The 17,915-nt window shown below is 46.8% G+C and overlaps 1 protein-coding gene across 7 annotated transcripts in view; it reads left to right on the forward strand.

Annotated features, from left to right (window-relative positions):
* Window positions 1-17,915, forward strand: part of Ripor2 (RHO family interacting cell polarization regulator 2) — a 124,838-nt gene that overhangs the window by 62,086 nt on the left and 44,837 nt on the right. For all 7 annotated transcript variants that reach the window (XM_036187905.1, XM_036187898.1, XM_036187901.1 and 4 more), the window contains exons 3-8: window positions 1,215-1,370; window positions 2,511-2,589; window positions 4,233-4,256; window positions 5,439-5,492; window positions 7,315-7,464; window positions 10,272-10,335. In XM_036187905.1, coding sequence (XP_036043798.1) covers window positions 1,215-1,370; window positions 2,511-2,589; window positions 4,233-4,256; window positions 5,439-5,492; window positions 7,315-7,464; window positions 10,272-10,335 — 527 coding nt within the window. The remainder of the gene's footprint in view (window positions 1-1,214; window positions 1,371-2,510; window positions 2,590-4,232; window positions 4,257-5,438; window positions 5,493-7,314; window positions 7,465-10,271; window positions 10,336-17,915) is intronic.

Genomic DNA, 17,915 nt, shown 5'->3' on the forward strand with positions numbered 1-17,915 from the left:
AGGAAAGCCATCTTTGGTTTGCTGCATGATGCTCTCCCTTTCCAAGGGAGCTCCAGGTTTAAAGACAGGCTCGCTCTCTCTCTCTCTCTCTCTCTCTCTCTCTCTCTCTCTCTCTCTCTCTGTATATATATATATATATATATATATATATATATATATATATATATATATGAAGAATATACAGCTTCTGTGCACCTGTGCACACTCATGCACTAGCACCTGCACACACACTCACAGACCCCACATGCAAAAAACAAAATGAAAAAAAATTAAAGTAAAATCAGATAAATAATACTTCAAGGAGAGCTCTGACTACAAGCTACGTGTGTTTTGTTTAATGCCCTAGAAAATTAGCTATTTGTCATGTTGTGGCACTTAACCCAAAAAAGGTGTCATTCATATCCTACTGAGGTATATGTTTGTATCTGTTATTATGCAAAGAATTTCCCCCCTTTGGTTGGATATAACTTCTATCTACCTTGTAGTTGGAGATCTTCTCTCCAGGTGACACCAAGCCCCCGCGGTCCCATAACCCAAGTATAAAATAATCACTCAGACGCTTATATTACTTATAAACTGTATGATATGGATATCGCTCTGTATAAATAAAATGCTGATTGGCCAGTAGCAAGGCAGGAAGTATAGGCGGGACAAGAGAGAAGAAAATTCTGGGAGGTGGAAGGCTGAGGGAGAGAGACACTGCCAGCCGCTGCCATGATAAGGAAGATGTGAGGTACTGGTAAGCCACGAGCCACGTGGCAAAGTATAGATTTATAGAAATGGGCTGAATATAAGAGTAAGAGCTAGGCAATGGTAGGCCTGAGCTAATAGGCAAGCAGTTTAAATAATATAACCGTCTGTGTGTTTATTTTATAAATGGACTGTCAGACTGACAGGGCTTGGTGGGACCTGGAGAAGACTCTCCAGCCACACTACCTGTTCATTGTTTCTACCCGGAACCATTTATCCCTGGCTCCCTGTGAGCTAGACTACAAGGGCACCCTCAAAAAGGCACACAACCCAAAGCTAGGCTATGCCTCCAGGGTAGCCTCTGCTCAGCAAAGCTTTCAACAAACATCAAGAAACTGAAATGTGCTCAGTTGGGATCTGTTGCTGTCCAGGGCACTAGGAAGAGGGCAGGAAGATTTAAAAGGCAGTTCCCTGGTGGGTCTTTTTGATGTCTGAGACTCACAGTCTCCTTTCTCTTTCTTTAGATGTAACTCCTTCATTGAAAACGCCTCTGCTCTCAAGAAGCCTCAGGCCAAGCTGAAGAAAATGCACAATTTAGGACACAAAAATAACAACACTCCGAAAGAGCCTCAGCCGAAGAGAGTAGAGGAGGTCTACAGGGCCCTGAAAAATGGTCTCAAGTAAGAACAATGGACTTGACGATGCACTTGGGGCAAGGGGACCGTTTTCCTTCCTGAAATAACCCTTTCCTTTCTACAAGCTCATAGTCTTAGGAAAGCAGTTCTGAAAACGGCCATGTGTGCCACTGCTATTTTCTTCTGTTTGTTTTTGAGGCAGTCTAATGCAGCTCAGGCTAGCCTTGAACTCGCTATGTAGACGACGATGACCTTGCAGTTCTGGTCCCATCTCCACTTATCAAGTGATGGATGGGGTCGCAGAAGGAAAAAGGCATATCAGCATACTTTGCTGGGTGTTTCCTTCTCGTTCTATAATTGAGGCAGCTTTTAGTCTCACAGATGGGAGATGGGTTGGGATGGCACGTCGTATCCATGACATTGAAGCAGGCTTGACACAGTGATGTGTTTATAGCTAACTCCCTCCAGGGCTGGACTTCACTTAGACAATAGTGGACAGCCATAGCTGCACTAGAGATGGCCAAGAAAGGGTTCTGAGCCTGATGCAGTAGATCACACCTGTAATTCTACCCAGCACTCAGGAGGCCAAGGCAGGAGGATTATCAAAAGGTCAAAGTCAGCCTGGATGGCAGAGTATACAACCTGCCTCAAACATACCCACATGCAAACCCTCTGTAAAGGGGTCTGAAACCTTCCCGAATGTGCCGTAAGAACAGTTTGTCCAGAAGATAACTTGCCTGGCATTTGGTTAAAACACCTGCAGTCACTACTGGTGACAAAATTGTGTGAGACCCTGGTCCTGTCTAACTCTTCCCTCCCAGGTGACTTTTCATTTCTGGGTTTTCACCCTCACAGGGGCACTCCCTCATCTCCTTCCCTCTCTTCAAACTAGACAAGATCCAATGCAGCCGCTACTACTTCCAGGTGCTCCCTCCCGGCCACAAAGTTTTGATTCTTTTCTCAAGAGGAGAGAGGGGCAGGTGTCTCACTCTGTAACCCAGGCTCGCCTGGGAGTCAGTAGGAAGCCCAGGCTGGCCTAGAATACAGAATGGTCTTGCTTCAGTCTCCCCGACACTGAGATTGTTAGTGGGAGCCACCGCCTGACTCCCGCTCAGAAGGTAAAGGTCAGCAACGGCCCAAATCTCTCCTGGAGGGAGAGCTCACCATGATGTCTTACCTTTGCAGTGAGTACCTGGAATTTCACCAGACGGAGCTGGACAAGTTGACCACTCAGTTAAAGGATATGAAAAGAAACTCTCGCCTGGTAGGTCCCTCTGACCATGAGGATGCTAACACGGGGAGGAGGGTGGGCGTTTCCTCTCCTCAGTTACCAGAGGTGGGGAGGAGCGGGAAGGAGAGGAAGGCTTAAGGAAAATCGATACAAGTAGCAAAGCTATTGCCTCCTGGCATGTGTTTTGGAAGGAAGAAGAGGGGAGCTTAGTGGCTCACACCTGTAACCCAGCAGGAGGAAGGCTAAGGCTGGAGGAGGGCCAGCCTGGGCTATAATACAGGGAGACCATGTCTCACAAAAACAGTAATCATAATAAAAGGGAAACGCTGGTTTTCTTTTCAATGCTTTATTCGTACTACTTCTGAGTATGCTCTACGTGCTTATGTAGATATACTTCATAACGAAATAAAGGTGATAAAGATGGTTTTTGAAAATTCCCCTACGTGGTGCTGGAGAACTGGCTGAGCGGTTAAGGGCACTGGCTGCTCTTCCAGAGGTCCTGAGTTCAATTCCCAGCACCCACATGGTGGCTCATGATCCAATACCCTCTTTTGGTGTACAGACATGCATGCAGACAAAGCACCTGTATACATAAAACACATAAGTAAATCTTTAGAAGAAAACTCTAAGCAATATAAGAAAATGATGTGTTGCCGTTTTCCTAGCACCTCCTTAACACATTCAGAATTCAGAAACAAGAACGTTTATTTGCTTTATCTCCGACTTGTAAATATAGGTCAGTGTCCTAGTTCACTTTCTGTGGCTAGGATGAACACCACAGCCAAAGTCAACTTGCATGGGAGTTTGTTTCAGCTTACAGGCTCTCCTCCATCGGAGAGAAGTCAGGGCAGAAACCTGGAGGCAAGAACGGAAGCAGAGGCCATGGAGGAGCCCTGCTTTACTGCCTCCTCCTCGCGGCTTGCTCAGCCTGCCTGCTTATAGTACTCAGGACCAAATGTTCAAGAGCGGCACCGCCCACAGTGGGCGGGACCCTCGCAGGACCCTCTCCACACCAAGTCATTAAGAAAATGCCCCACAGACTTGCCTACATGCCAACCTGGTCGTATTTATTTTTTTAACTGACATTCCCGCTTCTCAGATGACCCTGACTCATGTCAAAAACTAACCAGCTCAGCCAGTGGCAGGGAAAGAAGGGACGAAGGTCACTAAGAAGCCAGAGTGAGAGCACCTGTGAGCCCCATAGAATCCATGCTGGTTGGTGAACATCCTCTATTCCGACGCATTTATGAGGGCTGATTTTGTTCATACTCAAGTGTTATTTATCACACCTTAACCTTTCAAGGCAGCAGAAAGCCCCAGGCGAGTCTGCATTGGTAGATCTGGCAGCTGTGTGAGAACATGTTTATCTTCTGCTTCGTTGGCAGGTAGACTTTGCTGGGTTTTCTTTATGAACCCTTAAGCTGCTGAGAGGCCACAAGAGCAGGGTGCAATTGTAGAGTCGCAGAGGTCAGGCAACCGTGGCTCTTGAGAGTACTCCAAATAACCCTGAGTTTTACTCATTAAAAGCAAATACCAAAAAAGTCCAAGGATAGCATTTGGTAGGTCTGGTGATGCATTCAGGCAATGTAGAAATGTGAGCTGAGCCACACTTATTAAAGCGGACAGCATTTCTCCGGATGATGTGTTGTAACCAGGAGCTCTTCTTTTCATTCCAGGGTGTGCTGTATGACCTAGACAAGGTAGGCTATCTGGGTTGGGGTGCTGCTGAAAAATGAAACTGTGCTCTGAGCAGATGTCAGTAAGAGGCCCTTTGGGGGACAGTAAAATTCCAGATAAAGGATGATTTTCTCATCTTGGGAAGAAAAATCCTTTTTTTGTTTGTTTGTTTGTTTGTTTTTGTTTTTTTTAGTTTTTTTTTTTGTTTTTTTTTTGTTTTTTTTTGTTTTGTTTTTTGTTCTGTGAAGAGTAAGCACCAGGCTCTGCAGAATCAAAGGGCATTCAGCTCGAGGGAAAACAAGGCTTCCACATAGTGTGTTGCTCTGGTTTCTGTGAGTCGAGAACTCAGATTGAGAGGTCCTCACCATGTGGTCTTTGAATAGTAGCTACCACTTCCATCAAGTATGAGACGCCTCTGATTGGAAAATGCTACAATTGTCTATGGGTCACTAAATATATATTTTCCACTATATATTCCATATATAATGTAATGTTTCAAACAATATATTATACAATAGAAAGAAAATATACCAATTGAATCTAGTTCTTTCTTTTCATGTAAAATGTATATCGTCTTACTGACAAAATTCTTCCAGGCCTTTTAGAAGTGAGATGTTTCTGTGTCTTCCTTTTTAGCTGTGAACAATGTCACTCTCCATGCTGTTCTATATACGTAGCTTTATTTCAACGCCAATTGTAGTATATTCTTCCATGAGGATATTTTAAAGGGCAATTAACTCAAGCATACGTTACGACAATATTTAGAACTCCTAGGGCTGGAGTGAGCAGCTGTATCTGTGAGCCCACACTGATGGCTCTCTGCCGCAGGGGCAAATAACGATTACAAAATGTACCCCAGTTTCAGACACAACTCCGTGAGCAAAAGGCTCGGTTTAGAAGAAACAAAAAAATGAGACTGCCCCACCAGAAATGGAGTGGATTGGCCACCTCGGTGTTAAACGCGGGGTGACTATCATTAGTTCAAGCTCATCTCTCCTGACAGTGTTTTGAAAAGTATTTTCAAAATTAACATTACAACAACCCTAAAATAGTGGCCAGGGTGGGAGGAAAGAGGAAGTAGTAAGAACTGTATTTCCGGGACCTGTGAGGAGGAAGAGGACATGCTAATGAGACTGGGCTCGCAAGCCTAATCAATTGCACTGTGAATGGCTGCACTTTTTTCAAGCTTCTCCCTTTAATTCCAGCAAATTAAAACAATTGAGAGATACATGCGGCGGCTGGAGTTCCACATCAGTAAGGTAAGCGATGCTGTCTTTGCATCCATGTTTCTGCCCTCAGTTACTGCCCAGTGCAAGCCCACCCTGAGTCAAGCGGTCCAGTGAGCCTTTAACATTTAATAGATACCTAAGAACATAGAAATGAAAGCCTCGGGCGTGAGAGATGACTCGGTGGTTAAGGGCGCTGGCTGCTCTTGCAGAGGACCCAGGTTCTGTTTGCAACCTCCACATGGAGGCTCACAACCAATTGAACCTCCAGTCCCAAGGGATCCCACACCTGTCTTCCATGGGTACCAGGCACGAATGTGGTGCACAGACATACATGCAAGAAAAACACCCATTCACATAAAATATAAATAAATAAAATCCCAAAGAAAGACAGGAATTAAGAAGGGTGGGAAGGAGGGAGGGAAGGAGGGAAGAAAGGAGGAAGAGAGGGAGGGAGGGAGGGAAGGAGGGAGATAGGAAGAAATAAGAATGTGAAGCCTGATCATTTGTCACTGTTGGGACTGCACTGTGATAAATTTGAACAACTTAATTTCAGTTTCTCTGCTATTGACTCATGACTTCACAAAATTGTTTTCAGTAAATAGCCTCATTTTTAATTTTTAAATGCTTAATCCTGGGGCTAGAGAGATGTCACAGTGGTTAAGAGCACACGCTGCTCTTGCAGAGTTCAAATCCCAGCACCCACAACTGCCTGTAACTGCAGCTCCGGGGGATCTGACACCCTCTGCTGGCTTCCATGGGTACCTGCACTCAAGTGCACATGCCCACACATCACACAGTATATAGGCACATAATTAAAAATAAAATTTAAAGAAAGGCTAAATCCAGGCCTACAGAAATGGTTCTGTGGTTAAGGGTACCTGCTATGTAATCATGCAAATATGGGGAGCGGAGTTTGGAACCCAGCACCCATGCCACAAGCTGAGGACCCCCCAAATGGCTGTAACCCCAGCTGCAAATGGGGTAAAGACAGGAGGGTGGCTGGAGCTTGCTGGCCTTCCATTTTGCTGAGAAAACCTGAGCTACACGTTCAGGGAGAGACCCCTCTTGCTTCAAAGGATAGGTTGAGAGGGATAAAAGAAGACATCTGGCGCATCTGCTGGTGCCTTCTACACACACACACACACACACACACACACACACACAAATGAAGAAACTATCAACTCCAAAATTGTAGGTGTCATCTGTTGACAATGCTTCTTAAAGTGATAATAGCTTTGCATTCTACAAGTTTTTTCTTTAATGGAAAACCAGGACCTTTCCCAATACTTATTGCACATGCAGAGGGCTCCTGTGTTCATTGTCTAACTCCACAGACCAGCACAAACCTACAAATATACCCAAGTGTGCCCCCACTTCTCTGTCTCCGTTCTACCCCCATACCTCCCTTTATCTTTCGTTTTGTTTTATTTTGTTTTGTTTTTGGGGGGGGGCTTGTTTGTTTGTTTGTTTGAGGCAGGACCTCAGTGGCCTGGAACCCACAACCCTCCTACCTCAGCCTCCCAAATGCTGGGATTATAGACATGTGCCACTATATCCAGCTACCTGAGTCTGGGGAAACAATCCCAGTGGTAGCCTCAAAGACACAAAAGGGCCTTTTCCGGCTTATGTAATTTGGAAACATGATTCAAGCAAAATCTGCCTTGAAACAGACAGATAAACAGACATGTCACATAATGCTGAAAGTAAGTGACTGGTCTAAAGGACTCACCCTTGGCACGATTCTGCTTCTGGGGACAGAAATACAGTGTGTCTTTAAGGGCATGACAATGGCCTGTGGAACTTCTCTCAAGCATGACGGTTATTTATCTTTTTCCTGTTCGGGCTCTGGCAGGTAGATGAGCTTTATGAAGCCTATTGTATCCAACGGCGCCTCCAAGATGGTGCCAGCAAAATGAAGCAAGCGTTCGCGGCGTCCCCCGCCAGCAAGGCTGCCCGGGAGAGTCTGTCGGAGATTAACCGCAGCTACAAGGAGTACACGGAGGTAAACCCTGCACTCTTTCCATGACTGCATCTGACCTGTTAGCCACTGCCAGAAAAAGGCGAGCAGCGGCACACAAGCCCATTGCACACTCTAGAAGACACACACACAAGTGCAGCCAGGCCTGCTGGCACAGGCCTGTAATCCCAGCTACTCAGGAAGTTGAGGCAGGGGCATTACAAGTTCAAGGTTAACTTGGGCTACAGAGTGAGTTCAAAGCCAGGCTAGGCAGTTCAGTAAGACCATGGCTCAAAACGTAAACAAGAAGAAAGAAAAAGTAAAAAGGGAGCTAGGAAGAGCTAGGTCAGAGGTAGAGCATTTATTTACCTGGAAGACACAAGGTTCCTCTCCTAGTATAGGGGGAAGAACTGCAAGAAAGCAAGACAGTGGTGGAATTGTCTAAACTAAGCCATGAGACCTAATATGTCATCATTTAAATTCACTTCCAAATACCGTAGTGTGCCCTGAAAGAAGAGTAAACCCCATGTTAAGATGTCAAGGAACCATGAACAGAAATGTGTCTTCCTGGTTCCTGACAGCCCCGGGGCTCTAAGCATCGGACAGGGAGGATTTCACCCTTCTAGGGGTGAGCTAACACTAATGCATGCCCTTGATAAACGGACTGAATTATTAAAGCCGCACGTCTCACTGTTTCGGGAGACTTTCTTCAGAGATCAAGTGTCATCAGTGGAGTCATGGATGGAGCAGGCTCTGGTGGACAATCGTGGAGTCAAGCGTCTGTGTTAGGGTCCCTTTATGCTGGAACCATAGGGCTGCCCCTTGTCTGAACCAAGTCTTGCTCCTTTCATGATTTAGCATTAGGCTCTTCTTTACCTAAATCCCCTTTTCAGAAGAATATGTTTAATTCATAAAAATAAACTGGGCATAGTGTAATCTCAACACTTGGAGGCTAAAACAGGAGAATTGCAGCAAGTTTGAGACCATCCTAGGCTGCATAGTGACTACCAGGCCAGCTAGGTCTACTTAGCAAGAAATTGTCTCAAATAAATAAAGAAGGGCTATTGGAGGTAGCTCAGTCATTGGCGGAAGAGGATACTGGATTCCCTGTAACTGGAGTTATGAGTCACTGTGTAGATGCTGGGAACTGAACCTGGATCCTCTGGAAGAACAGCCTATGCTCTTAACCAATGAGCCATCTCTCCAGCTCTATGACCTGCTTTTTGAGCACACCAACAATAGCTCTAATAAGCACTACAGTTTCAAAGCAGGGACATCATGAATGATTTCAGCACAGCCGTAATTGCAGCAGCAGGTCTCAGAGTATTTCCACATATGTAACAGTGTTCATCCCTGGTTGCATCCTGGGAAGTTCTGACCATGGGTGACTTCAGTTGTTAACCTAGTGGCCCCTGGGTTCTTAAGACAGTAGTAGCAGTTCCAATGTGCTGATGACACATCTGTTATGTCTAGCAACTGTCCCTTTGTAGAGAGGCCCCAGACTCTGAGGAAGCAAGCTCTTTGCAGTGCTGAGATTTTGTTTTCAAAGCTTTCAAGCTACTCCAAGCTCAGACCTGAGGAAATGCTTCTCAGCTTTGCTGAGCTCTCTGAAGTACTGAGACCTTGCGACAGGATGGGTAAAGCCATTTTCTTTGTGTCCCACAAAAGTGAAGGTGCCAAGCAGAACAAAGAAACAACTAGGAAATGGAGCCTCAGACATTCCTAATGCTCCCTGAAGCCCGCTTGTGCCTTCCCTTCCCAGGGGGCCTCACTTTTGTCAGAAGGGCAGCTTGCACTGGCCGAGCCTCAGGGAAGCTGGCCATGAGGAAGAAGCTTGCAGAAGAGACCCTCACTGGTGACAGATATGAGCTGCCCGTGGCACTTTAAGTACACCTCTAACTATTCCCATGAGGTCATCAGATACTGGGGCAGTAGGATGGGTGTGTTTAGGTGTTGTAATCTTCAACCTCTCATTCCTTGGCACCATAGTGAGGAGGGGAGTACCTACTAGGTCCAGGGGGACGTTCTGGGCTTCATGACATTGCATTAGGAAGTCTGCCTCACTTGAGCAGAATCAAACTCCTATGCTCTTCCCCCAAAATGTTTGTATGTGTGTGTGTGTGTGTGTGTGTGTGTGTGTGTGTGCATGCGTGTGCATGCGTGTGTGTGTGTGTGTGTGTGTGTGTGTGTGTGTGTGTGTGTGTGTAAAGAGGCAGGTGTAGAGACCAGACGAATACCTCATCCATTTTGTTAGGTTTTGTTTGTTTTGTTTGGAGACAGAACTCACTGGCCTGGAACTCTCTCAGTAGGCTAGGCTGGCAAGCCAACAAGCCCCAGAAGTCAGCCTCTCTGCCTCCCTTATACTGGGATTACAAGCACATACCACTATTCCTGGTTGCTTTTTTTTCTTTTCTTTTCTTTTTTTTAATTTAGCAAATAAAAGATACATGGAGCGGGGGTATAACATATTGTTATGAAACAGTCACACACTACAGCATGACTGACCCAGCTTATTTAACCTAGAGTATGGATTTCTTCCTGTGTATTAGGTGTGGCTGATTCCTCCATCACAATAATACTGCTTTTTTGTGCAGTCCGAGTCTGTTCTTATGGAACATCCCATATTCTGTATTTGTCTGACTCTTTTGATATCATTTAACTTGTTCACCTAAGCTCCAACTATCCCATGCACCGGAAGCCTTGCTTAGCCATGTCTCAGAGGCTGTTGTGTACTCACGGCAAACAGGAACATGCCTTCTGATTATGCTGTCACTATTGAAAGGCCTTGTGCTTTGAGCTGCAGTGTGGAGGGTAGGGGGTATCTAACACCATCTCCTCCTCTGCTCTTCCAGAACATGTGCACCATTGAAGCAGAGCTGGAGAGTCTGCTGGGAGAATTCTCCGTAAAGATGAAAGGTAAGCTGTCCTTGTGTAGAGAGAGACAAGGTGCCGTCTTCACAGAACTTCCTGAGAAGGCATGCTATTTGTGTTTTCTTTGCAAGGACAAAGGATCACCCACACCCCGCCCTCCCACCCACGTTGGTTTGTTGAGGAGACTCTTGAATCTTGCCTTCACACTTGAAAATGCTGTTTACTGTAGGACTGTGTCAAATGGGCACAAGAATCAAGTGAGCCAAACAGCAAACCCTCCCAATCCATCCCCCAGAGTCAGTAATCACTAAGACTTTGCCACGTTTTTCTTTTCCCTTTGATGAACTAGAAAACTCCAGAGGAGTGAAACCCAAGTATGTCAGCCAGTGCCTGTATACTTCTGTGAGCAGATCGGAAAGAATAGGGCCACTTCTTATGTAACCACAATGCCGTGTCCTGTTGTCCCATTATCCCATCTAACAAAATTAACAAGCCTTTGTTATTAACCTAGTTCGTTTGCAGATATCCCAGCTGTCTCAAAAAATGCTTCCTACAGCTGCTTTGCTTTAATTAGTACTCACACAAGGTCTGTGTGTTAGAACTAGTTGTGAGACGGAACCCTTTCATCTCAAGCAAAACCCCTTTCTACATGCTAGACTTGCCTGTTGGCTTCTTCAGCTGTTGATTTATCTACTTAGGATATTTTTCTGTTTGTTTCTAAGACAAAATTTTTCTCTGTAATTCAGGCTGGTCTCAAACCCAAGGCCATCCTCCTGCCTCAGTCTGCCATGCACGAGGAATATAGGCTTGTACCACTCTACCTGGCTTGCTGCCACATAAGTCATTTCATTTGTTCCTTCTCTCCCATGTTTCTGTGAGCCTGTGATGTTTAGTACAGAATGTTCTCATCTAGAGGTATCGTTGGTTTAGACCGTTGGTTTAGACTATAGCATCTTCAGTGTAAAAAGGAAGCCTGGTTTCAGAAAAGAGCGCTCCACCTAGATATGGTCAGACTTACATGGCAGTGTCCACAGTGGCCCTCAGGGCCGTGGGACAGCACCGTCACAGCCATGTTTTGGCCCATTTGACTTAACTGAGAGGGCTGGGCCCTGCAGTCCTTTCTCTGGGTCTGGCTGCTTGGTCAATAGTTTGCCCCCTGGATTGCAGAAGGATTATTGCCTTATCTACTTTCTGCAACAAGGAGAGTGAAAAGGGGAAACCCCCGTTCAAAGGGCCTCGGGGTGGGGCTAGAGAGATGGCACAGTAGTGAAAAACACTAGTGGTTCTTGAAGAGGACCTGGGTTCGGTTCCCAGTGCCTACATGGCAGCTTACAGCCGTTGGTAACTCCAGTTCCGGGGATCTGATGCCCTTTCCCAACCTCCTCAGGCAGCAGGCACGCATGTGGTGCACAGACATATATGCAGCCAAAACACCTTGCCTGTGCTGGATACCTTCACCTTACCAACTCTAGGTCCATTTGCTTCCACTCGGGTCTCCACCTGAGTCAGAGGTTCAAGACCACTCTGGACCCACCCGCCCTCTCAGCAGTTCAAAATCTGTGCAGCCAGGACGGGGTTCTAAATGTCTCTTTAAACTTTGGGGATGATTCTGTCAGCAGCCTGGTTCCTTGCAGGCTAGCGTACAGAGTCAAGTGACTTTGTCACTGTTAACACGAGGACTGCCCACGTCCCATGGCATACAGAGAGGGAGGTCACCTACCACTGTTAACACGAGGACTGTCCATGTCCTGCTTCTGGCGTTCATTGCCATCAGGTGTTTCCATTCTCGATTACAGGGATAATTTCTTCTATTTCATATGTGGAAGCTAGTAGCCAAGAAACATTAAATGACTTCTCACAGGTCACACAGTAAGCTGATGTCAGACTTGAAACTAAATTCCGGGTCCTGCTCCAAGGTTACTCTTCTTTCTCTGTAACAAATAGCTGACAAAAAGCAGCTTTGGGGAGAAGAGTTTACTGCGGTTTGTGGTTTGAAGGGTAAAAGTTGGTCATGGCAGGGCAGGTGGAAAAGAACCCACAGTGTGGGGCCCCGCAGCTGAGACTCCTCCAATTTCCCGGGACCAGGAAGCCGAGAAAGGACAGTGCTGGTGCTCAGCTCACCTCGTTGTTGTTGTTGTTGTTGTTGTTGTTGTTGTTGTTGTTGTTGTTTTAATTCAGTCCAAACCCCCAGACTACAGGATGTGGCCACCCACATTTGGGGCGGCTCTTACCTTCTAAATTAATTGACCCTGGAAGCACCCTCACAGATACACCCGAAGGGTTATGCCTCACTAATTCTCAGGGCCCTTGCCTGCCTGCCCTTCTTCCTTCCTTCCTTTTCTCCCTCCCTCCCTCCCTCCCTCCCTCCCTCCCCCCTCCCCCCTTCTTTCCTTCTTCCTTTCTTGGCAGGGTCTCATGTAGTATTTGCTATATAGCTGAGGCTGACCTTGAACTCTTGATATTCTTACCACTCCCTACCCACTAAATGCTAGGATTATAGTCACCCACCACCATCCCCAGCCCTCTAAGCATTTTTTTTTCCAAGCAATTTGACGATGGAAATTAACTGTCGCAGCTGCCATTACGTGGCCACCTTAATGCCACATTATGAAGAAGTTTTAACAATTGAGCAGACCCTATCAACCATTGCTCAAATGCTGATTTTTCCCTAGAGAAAGGATCCCCTTCACCCTAAAACACAGGCACCCAAAGGCTCGGCAGGGGAGAAGGACCACCCTCTATCCACATGATCTAAATCCCAGGCCTGGAGGTAGTAAGGAGACAATATTGAGATTCTGCCATGGGTAGAGCTTTGCTGGCCACCAGCAGTGAACTGGGTGCCTTGGGCTGAGGCGGTGAATGCCAAAGCCGTCTGCTTTGCTCTCTTCCCTCTGCCCACTTTCCTCATCTGCTTCCTTGGTTGCCCTAAACTCTAGTACTATCTCCTCTACTCTCTTAATGTAAAAATCCCAGAAACTGCATCTGTGTTCACACACACACACACACACACACACACACACACACACACCATCCTCTTCTCCCTCCTCAAGAGAAGACCTCCCTGATGACAAGACATCCCAAATTCCCATGAGCCACTGCCGTCCATTGTGTTTGATTAGGATACACCTTCTACCCCCCCTCTATGCCACTAGCAGCACATTCTCAGGTCTGACAACCCCTAACTTCCTCCTGACACACCCTCCCACACTTCCCTTTTGCTCAACCCACAACTGCGTACAACATGAAGGACAGTTGTCCTGGTGATGGTGATAAAAACACAGGGTGAGAGCTACTGAGCTATGCATACCTGCCTTTGCCTCCTCCTCACCCCCGGCCTGGACCCCACAGCTGTTGGGGTGGGGAGGGAGACCTCTGAGCAGCCCGTCCTCACTCAGTGGGCATACATGGACGATTGAACCAATCACATGAGCAGACTGCTGTGGAAGCCTGAGCCCACGATGGGGGCGGGGTGGGGGGTGGTTGCTGAGGGCAAAGGCAGGAGGATCTGAGCACAAAGCCAGCTTGGGCTACATAGTAAAGTGTCTCAAAAAGGAAAATTAAGTCAGGCTTGGTGGTTTATGCCTACAATCTTAGCACTCTTGAGACTGAGGCAGGAGGATTGTTATGAGTTTGAGGCCAGCCTGGGCTTCAGAGTGAGACACTGTCTTAAAAAAAAAAAAAAAATGTGGGAGGCAGAGCTAGGCGAATCTCTGTGAGTTCGAGGCCAGCCTGGTCTACCAAGTGAGTTCCAGGAATGACACAAAGCTACACAGAGAAACCCTGTCTCAAAAAAACAAAACAAAACAAAATTTTTTGTTTTAAAGAGGTTTCCACTGAGGGGAGGCTTGCTGGGCTGGGTGGAGAGAGCTTCCTAAAGTTACCTTAGGCTTAGAACAAATAAGCTCAAAGCCCTCCCCGAAGGCGGGAAGCTGCCCAAAGCTGACAGGAAGAGTGCAGTAGCCTGCGTGCTCTGCAGAGTGCTGTGAGGAGCTGTTAGGTCAGATTCTGAAAACTCCTGGGTGCCAGATGAGAACTCGATTCAGGACCCTGAACCAGGAAGGAAGCTAAGAATTGCAGCCTCTTCCAGAAAACTGGTTCTCTTCCCAATTGTTCCATCACTGAAAGTGAGTTCCAGGTGCACACATGTCCAGAGGTCAGAGCTAGCTAGGTGCCATGGCTTGTTAGGGCAAGGCCAGCCTCTGGTGAGCTAGGACCTGCCCATAGAGAAGGAAGGTCTGTGTTAAGACACACAGCTGTTAGGTACTTGGTAATTTGCCTTGAAGTAGGAGGTGATACTCTTAGGAAGGTCATGGCAGAAATTTGCCTTGAAGTAGGAGGTGATACTCTTAGGAAGGTCATGGCAGAAATAGGAAACAGTGGAAGACTTCTATGACAAAACCATGTCTGAGCAAAGGGAGCCGGGGTGGGTAACTGTGTGACTGTAGAGCCGCGTGGCTGTATAACTGTGTGAGTGTTTAGCTGCGTGGCTGTATAGCTGCATGGCTGTATAATCAGCAACTTTTCTCCACTTGATAAACTCTCTGAAAGCAGCAACTAGCTTAAGGGGAAGGATTCACTGTGGCTTAAGGTCTGGGGGAATTCAATCCACTGTGGGAGGGGAGCTGGGGGGGGGGCACTTGCAGCTGAGGCAAGGGTTTGTTCACATCCAAGTGGACCAGGAAGCCAAGCAGGAGCCAGAAGGGAGCAGGGCTATAAACCTCAAGACCCTCCCTCCAGTGTCTGGTTCCCTCCAGTTAGGCCCCAACTCTTGAGGACTCCATAACATCTCAAAACAGAGCTACCAGCTTGTGACTGAATGTTCAAACATGAGCTGGGGACATTTCCTATTCATATAGTCACACTGGGACAGCACCCTTCCCTCCATTCAGGTCGTGGAAAAGCTGCCACATCAGTAACATGGGAGCAAGTTGGAAAACTTGAAAAGATGGAAGACTCATGTGAATACACAAGTCTCCTAGTTCCTGGCCTCCCGGGTACACCATCAGAGAAAACCGAGGGGTGGTTTCTGAGTGGCCATAATGAAAACTTCTTAGCTGGTGTAGCAGTTACTATCAAGCAGCTGGGAAAACACTGAGCTTTCTACAGCTGTAGAAATGCCAGCAGGGCCTCGGGCCAGAATCGAAAGAACCCTGCCAGGCCCCAGAGACAGGCTGTCAATGCCACTGCCTCGGCAGAGGCGCTCCCTCTGGAGCCTGTACCATGACCACCACCACCTTTGAGCAGCATCCCCTGGAACGGGGTCCCCCCTTCTGCTGTCATCATGTCACCAGAGGATGGGAGACCCCTCCCAAAGAATGCCATGAAAACGCTTTCCTTGCATGGGCAGTGAGGCCCCAAATCCATCACGGCCACAGCCTTCCCTCGCACACCATGCTCTTCACATAGGAAATCTCTGGTCATTTTGAGAAGAAGGGGGATCTTCAAAGGACTCCGCCCTCCCTTTTCTCACCTGATCTAGCATGGTACATGGTCCACTTCTTTTAAGCAGTGCCCCTATTGACACTGCATGCATAAACAGGCAGCCGATTTACCCCACGCTAATTATCTATAGGTTTGCAAAGGAAAAAATGGGTTGTGTTAGAATTAGCACATCAGGCTTTGGGTTCCTAAGAGCCAGCCAGCGATGCCTTCTTTCGGATGTGTTTTTGTGGAGGAGAACTATTCATGAAAATAGCTTTCTCCAATCCTGCTTTTATTACACTGAGTCCTCCTAAGTGGCTCATTGGCTTCTAATTATTAGTGAGAGCTGGTCCTAGATGAATGGGCTTGCCAATTAAAAGGCATGCCAACTTGGTGAACTGCTGCCATCTACTGATCGAATGATGGTAAAGGGTGGGTCCATTTTGAAGCTTCTCTGAACTTGCCATGCCCATAGGCCAATGGGAAGCAGATTCCTTCATTGCAGATTCTCACAGTCTATTAATGGAGACATTCACTGAAGGTAAAACACACAGTGTGGCATCATCCTTGTTATGTTTCATGAGTAAAATGCGGTTTGCTAGAAACACAACCCAGAGCAGGGAAGACAGCATGAAGCAAGCTTAAGGATCCGAGTTTGGATCTGCAGAATCCACATAAACAGCTGGGCATGGTGTCGTTGCACTTATAATCCCAACTTAGTGGTGGGGGTGGGCAGGGCAGGAGGCAGGGGGAGTTGAGACAGCTGGCCCGCCAGTCTAACCACACAGCAACCTCCAGTTTCAATAAGAGATCCTGTCTCAACAAAAAAGGTGGGCGAAGCAATCGAGGAAGACAGTATGAGTATCAGCATCGAACCCTGGCCTCCACACAAACAGGCCACCTGTGCACATGTATCCACGGGCAAGCATATACAAACACACAAGAAACAACCTTCCAGGACTCAACGGTTATAAATGAAAAACATCGGTGCTAAATTTTTCACCGGAATTTTTGTCATAAGTTTTTTGTCCTGAGAAAATTAAAATGTAAATAAATATTTTCACCCTCATAGTAGGCCTTCGGTAAATATCTATAGGAAGAAGAAAGGGTGACCAAAGCTGGAACTCCTGAGTTGCCCCAAGATGGTGACCATCTATTCTGACAAGCCGTTCTTGCTGCTGAACCAGACGGGTGCATAGTAGACCTCAAAGAGAGCAATCCATTTCAAACTGACTTGCAGATGGCACAGGAGAAGGAAAACCACCTCGTGCTAGCTAGTGCCTTATCAACTTGACATAGGCTAGAATCATCTGAAAGGAGGGACCCTCCACTGAGAAAATGCCTCCATAAGATCCGGCTGTAGAGCGTTTTCTTAATTAGTGATGGATGGGGGTGGGCCCAAGCTATTGTGGGTGGTGCCATCCCTGGCCTGGTGGTCCTGGGTACTACAAGAAAGCAGAGTGAGCAAGCCATGGGGAGCAGGCCACTAAGCAGCACCCCTCCAGGGCCTCTGCATCAGCTGCTGACTCCAAGTTCCTGCCCTGACTTCCTTCAGTGAGAACCGTGACATGCAAGCTTCAGCCAAATAAACCTTTTCCTCCCCAAGTTGTTATGATCATGGTGTTTACCACACCAGTGATAACCCGAAGGCATACCTCTTCTGTTGAGTGTGTAGGCTGTTGGTGGTTGGTTGGTTATTTAGTTGGATTTGTTATCTTTTTCTTCATTTATTTATTTTTATTTATGTACATTGGTGTTTTGCCTGCTTATATGCCTGTGTGAGAGTGTCAGATCCTGGAGTTACAGACATTTGTGACCTGCCACGTAGGTGCTGGGAATTGAACCTAGGTCCTCTGGAGGAACCGAGGTCCCCTCAACCAGCCATCTCCCCAGCCCCTTAGTTTGTTGTCTTAATCACCACTTTTGTGTACATTCCAGTCTATTTCTAGCAATTTTGTAACCGTAAACAGTGGCATCGTTATGCTGTATAAAAAAACAAGAAAAACAGAGCTACGAGTGTGTTCAGTCAAGTCATGGGCGTGGGGACAAAGACTCACAAGGGAGGTATCTGGTGTCACAGATCTTGGGACAGAAGGGAAAACAAGAGGCCAGTTTATTTTCATGGGGATATTTTGGTCAGTGAAAGAATAGATCTTTCTGCTGCCCTGATCCTGAAATCTGCCAGAGGTACACAGAGTTCTAAC

Source organism: Onychomys torridus, chromosome 5 (assembly GCF_903995425.1).
Source record: "Onychomys torridus chromosome 5, mOncTor1.1, whole genome shotgun sequence".
NCBI lineage: Eukaryota > Metazoa > Chordata > Mammalia > Rodentia > Cricetidae > Onychomys > Onychomys torridus.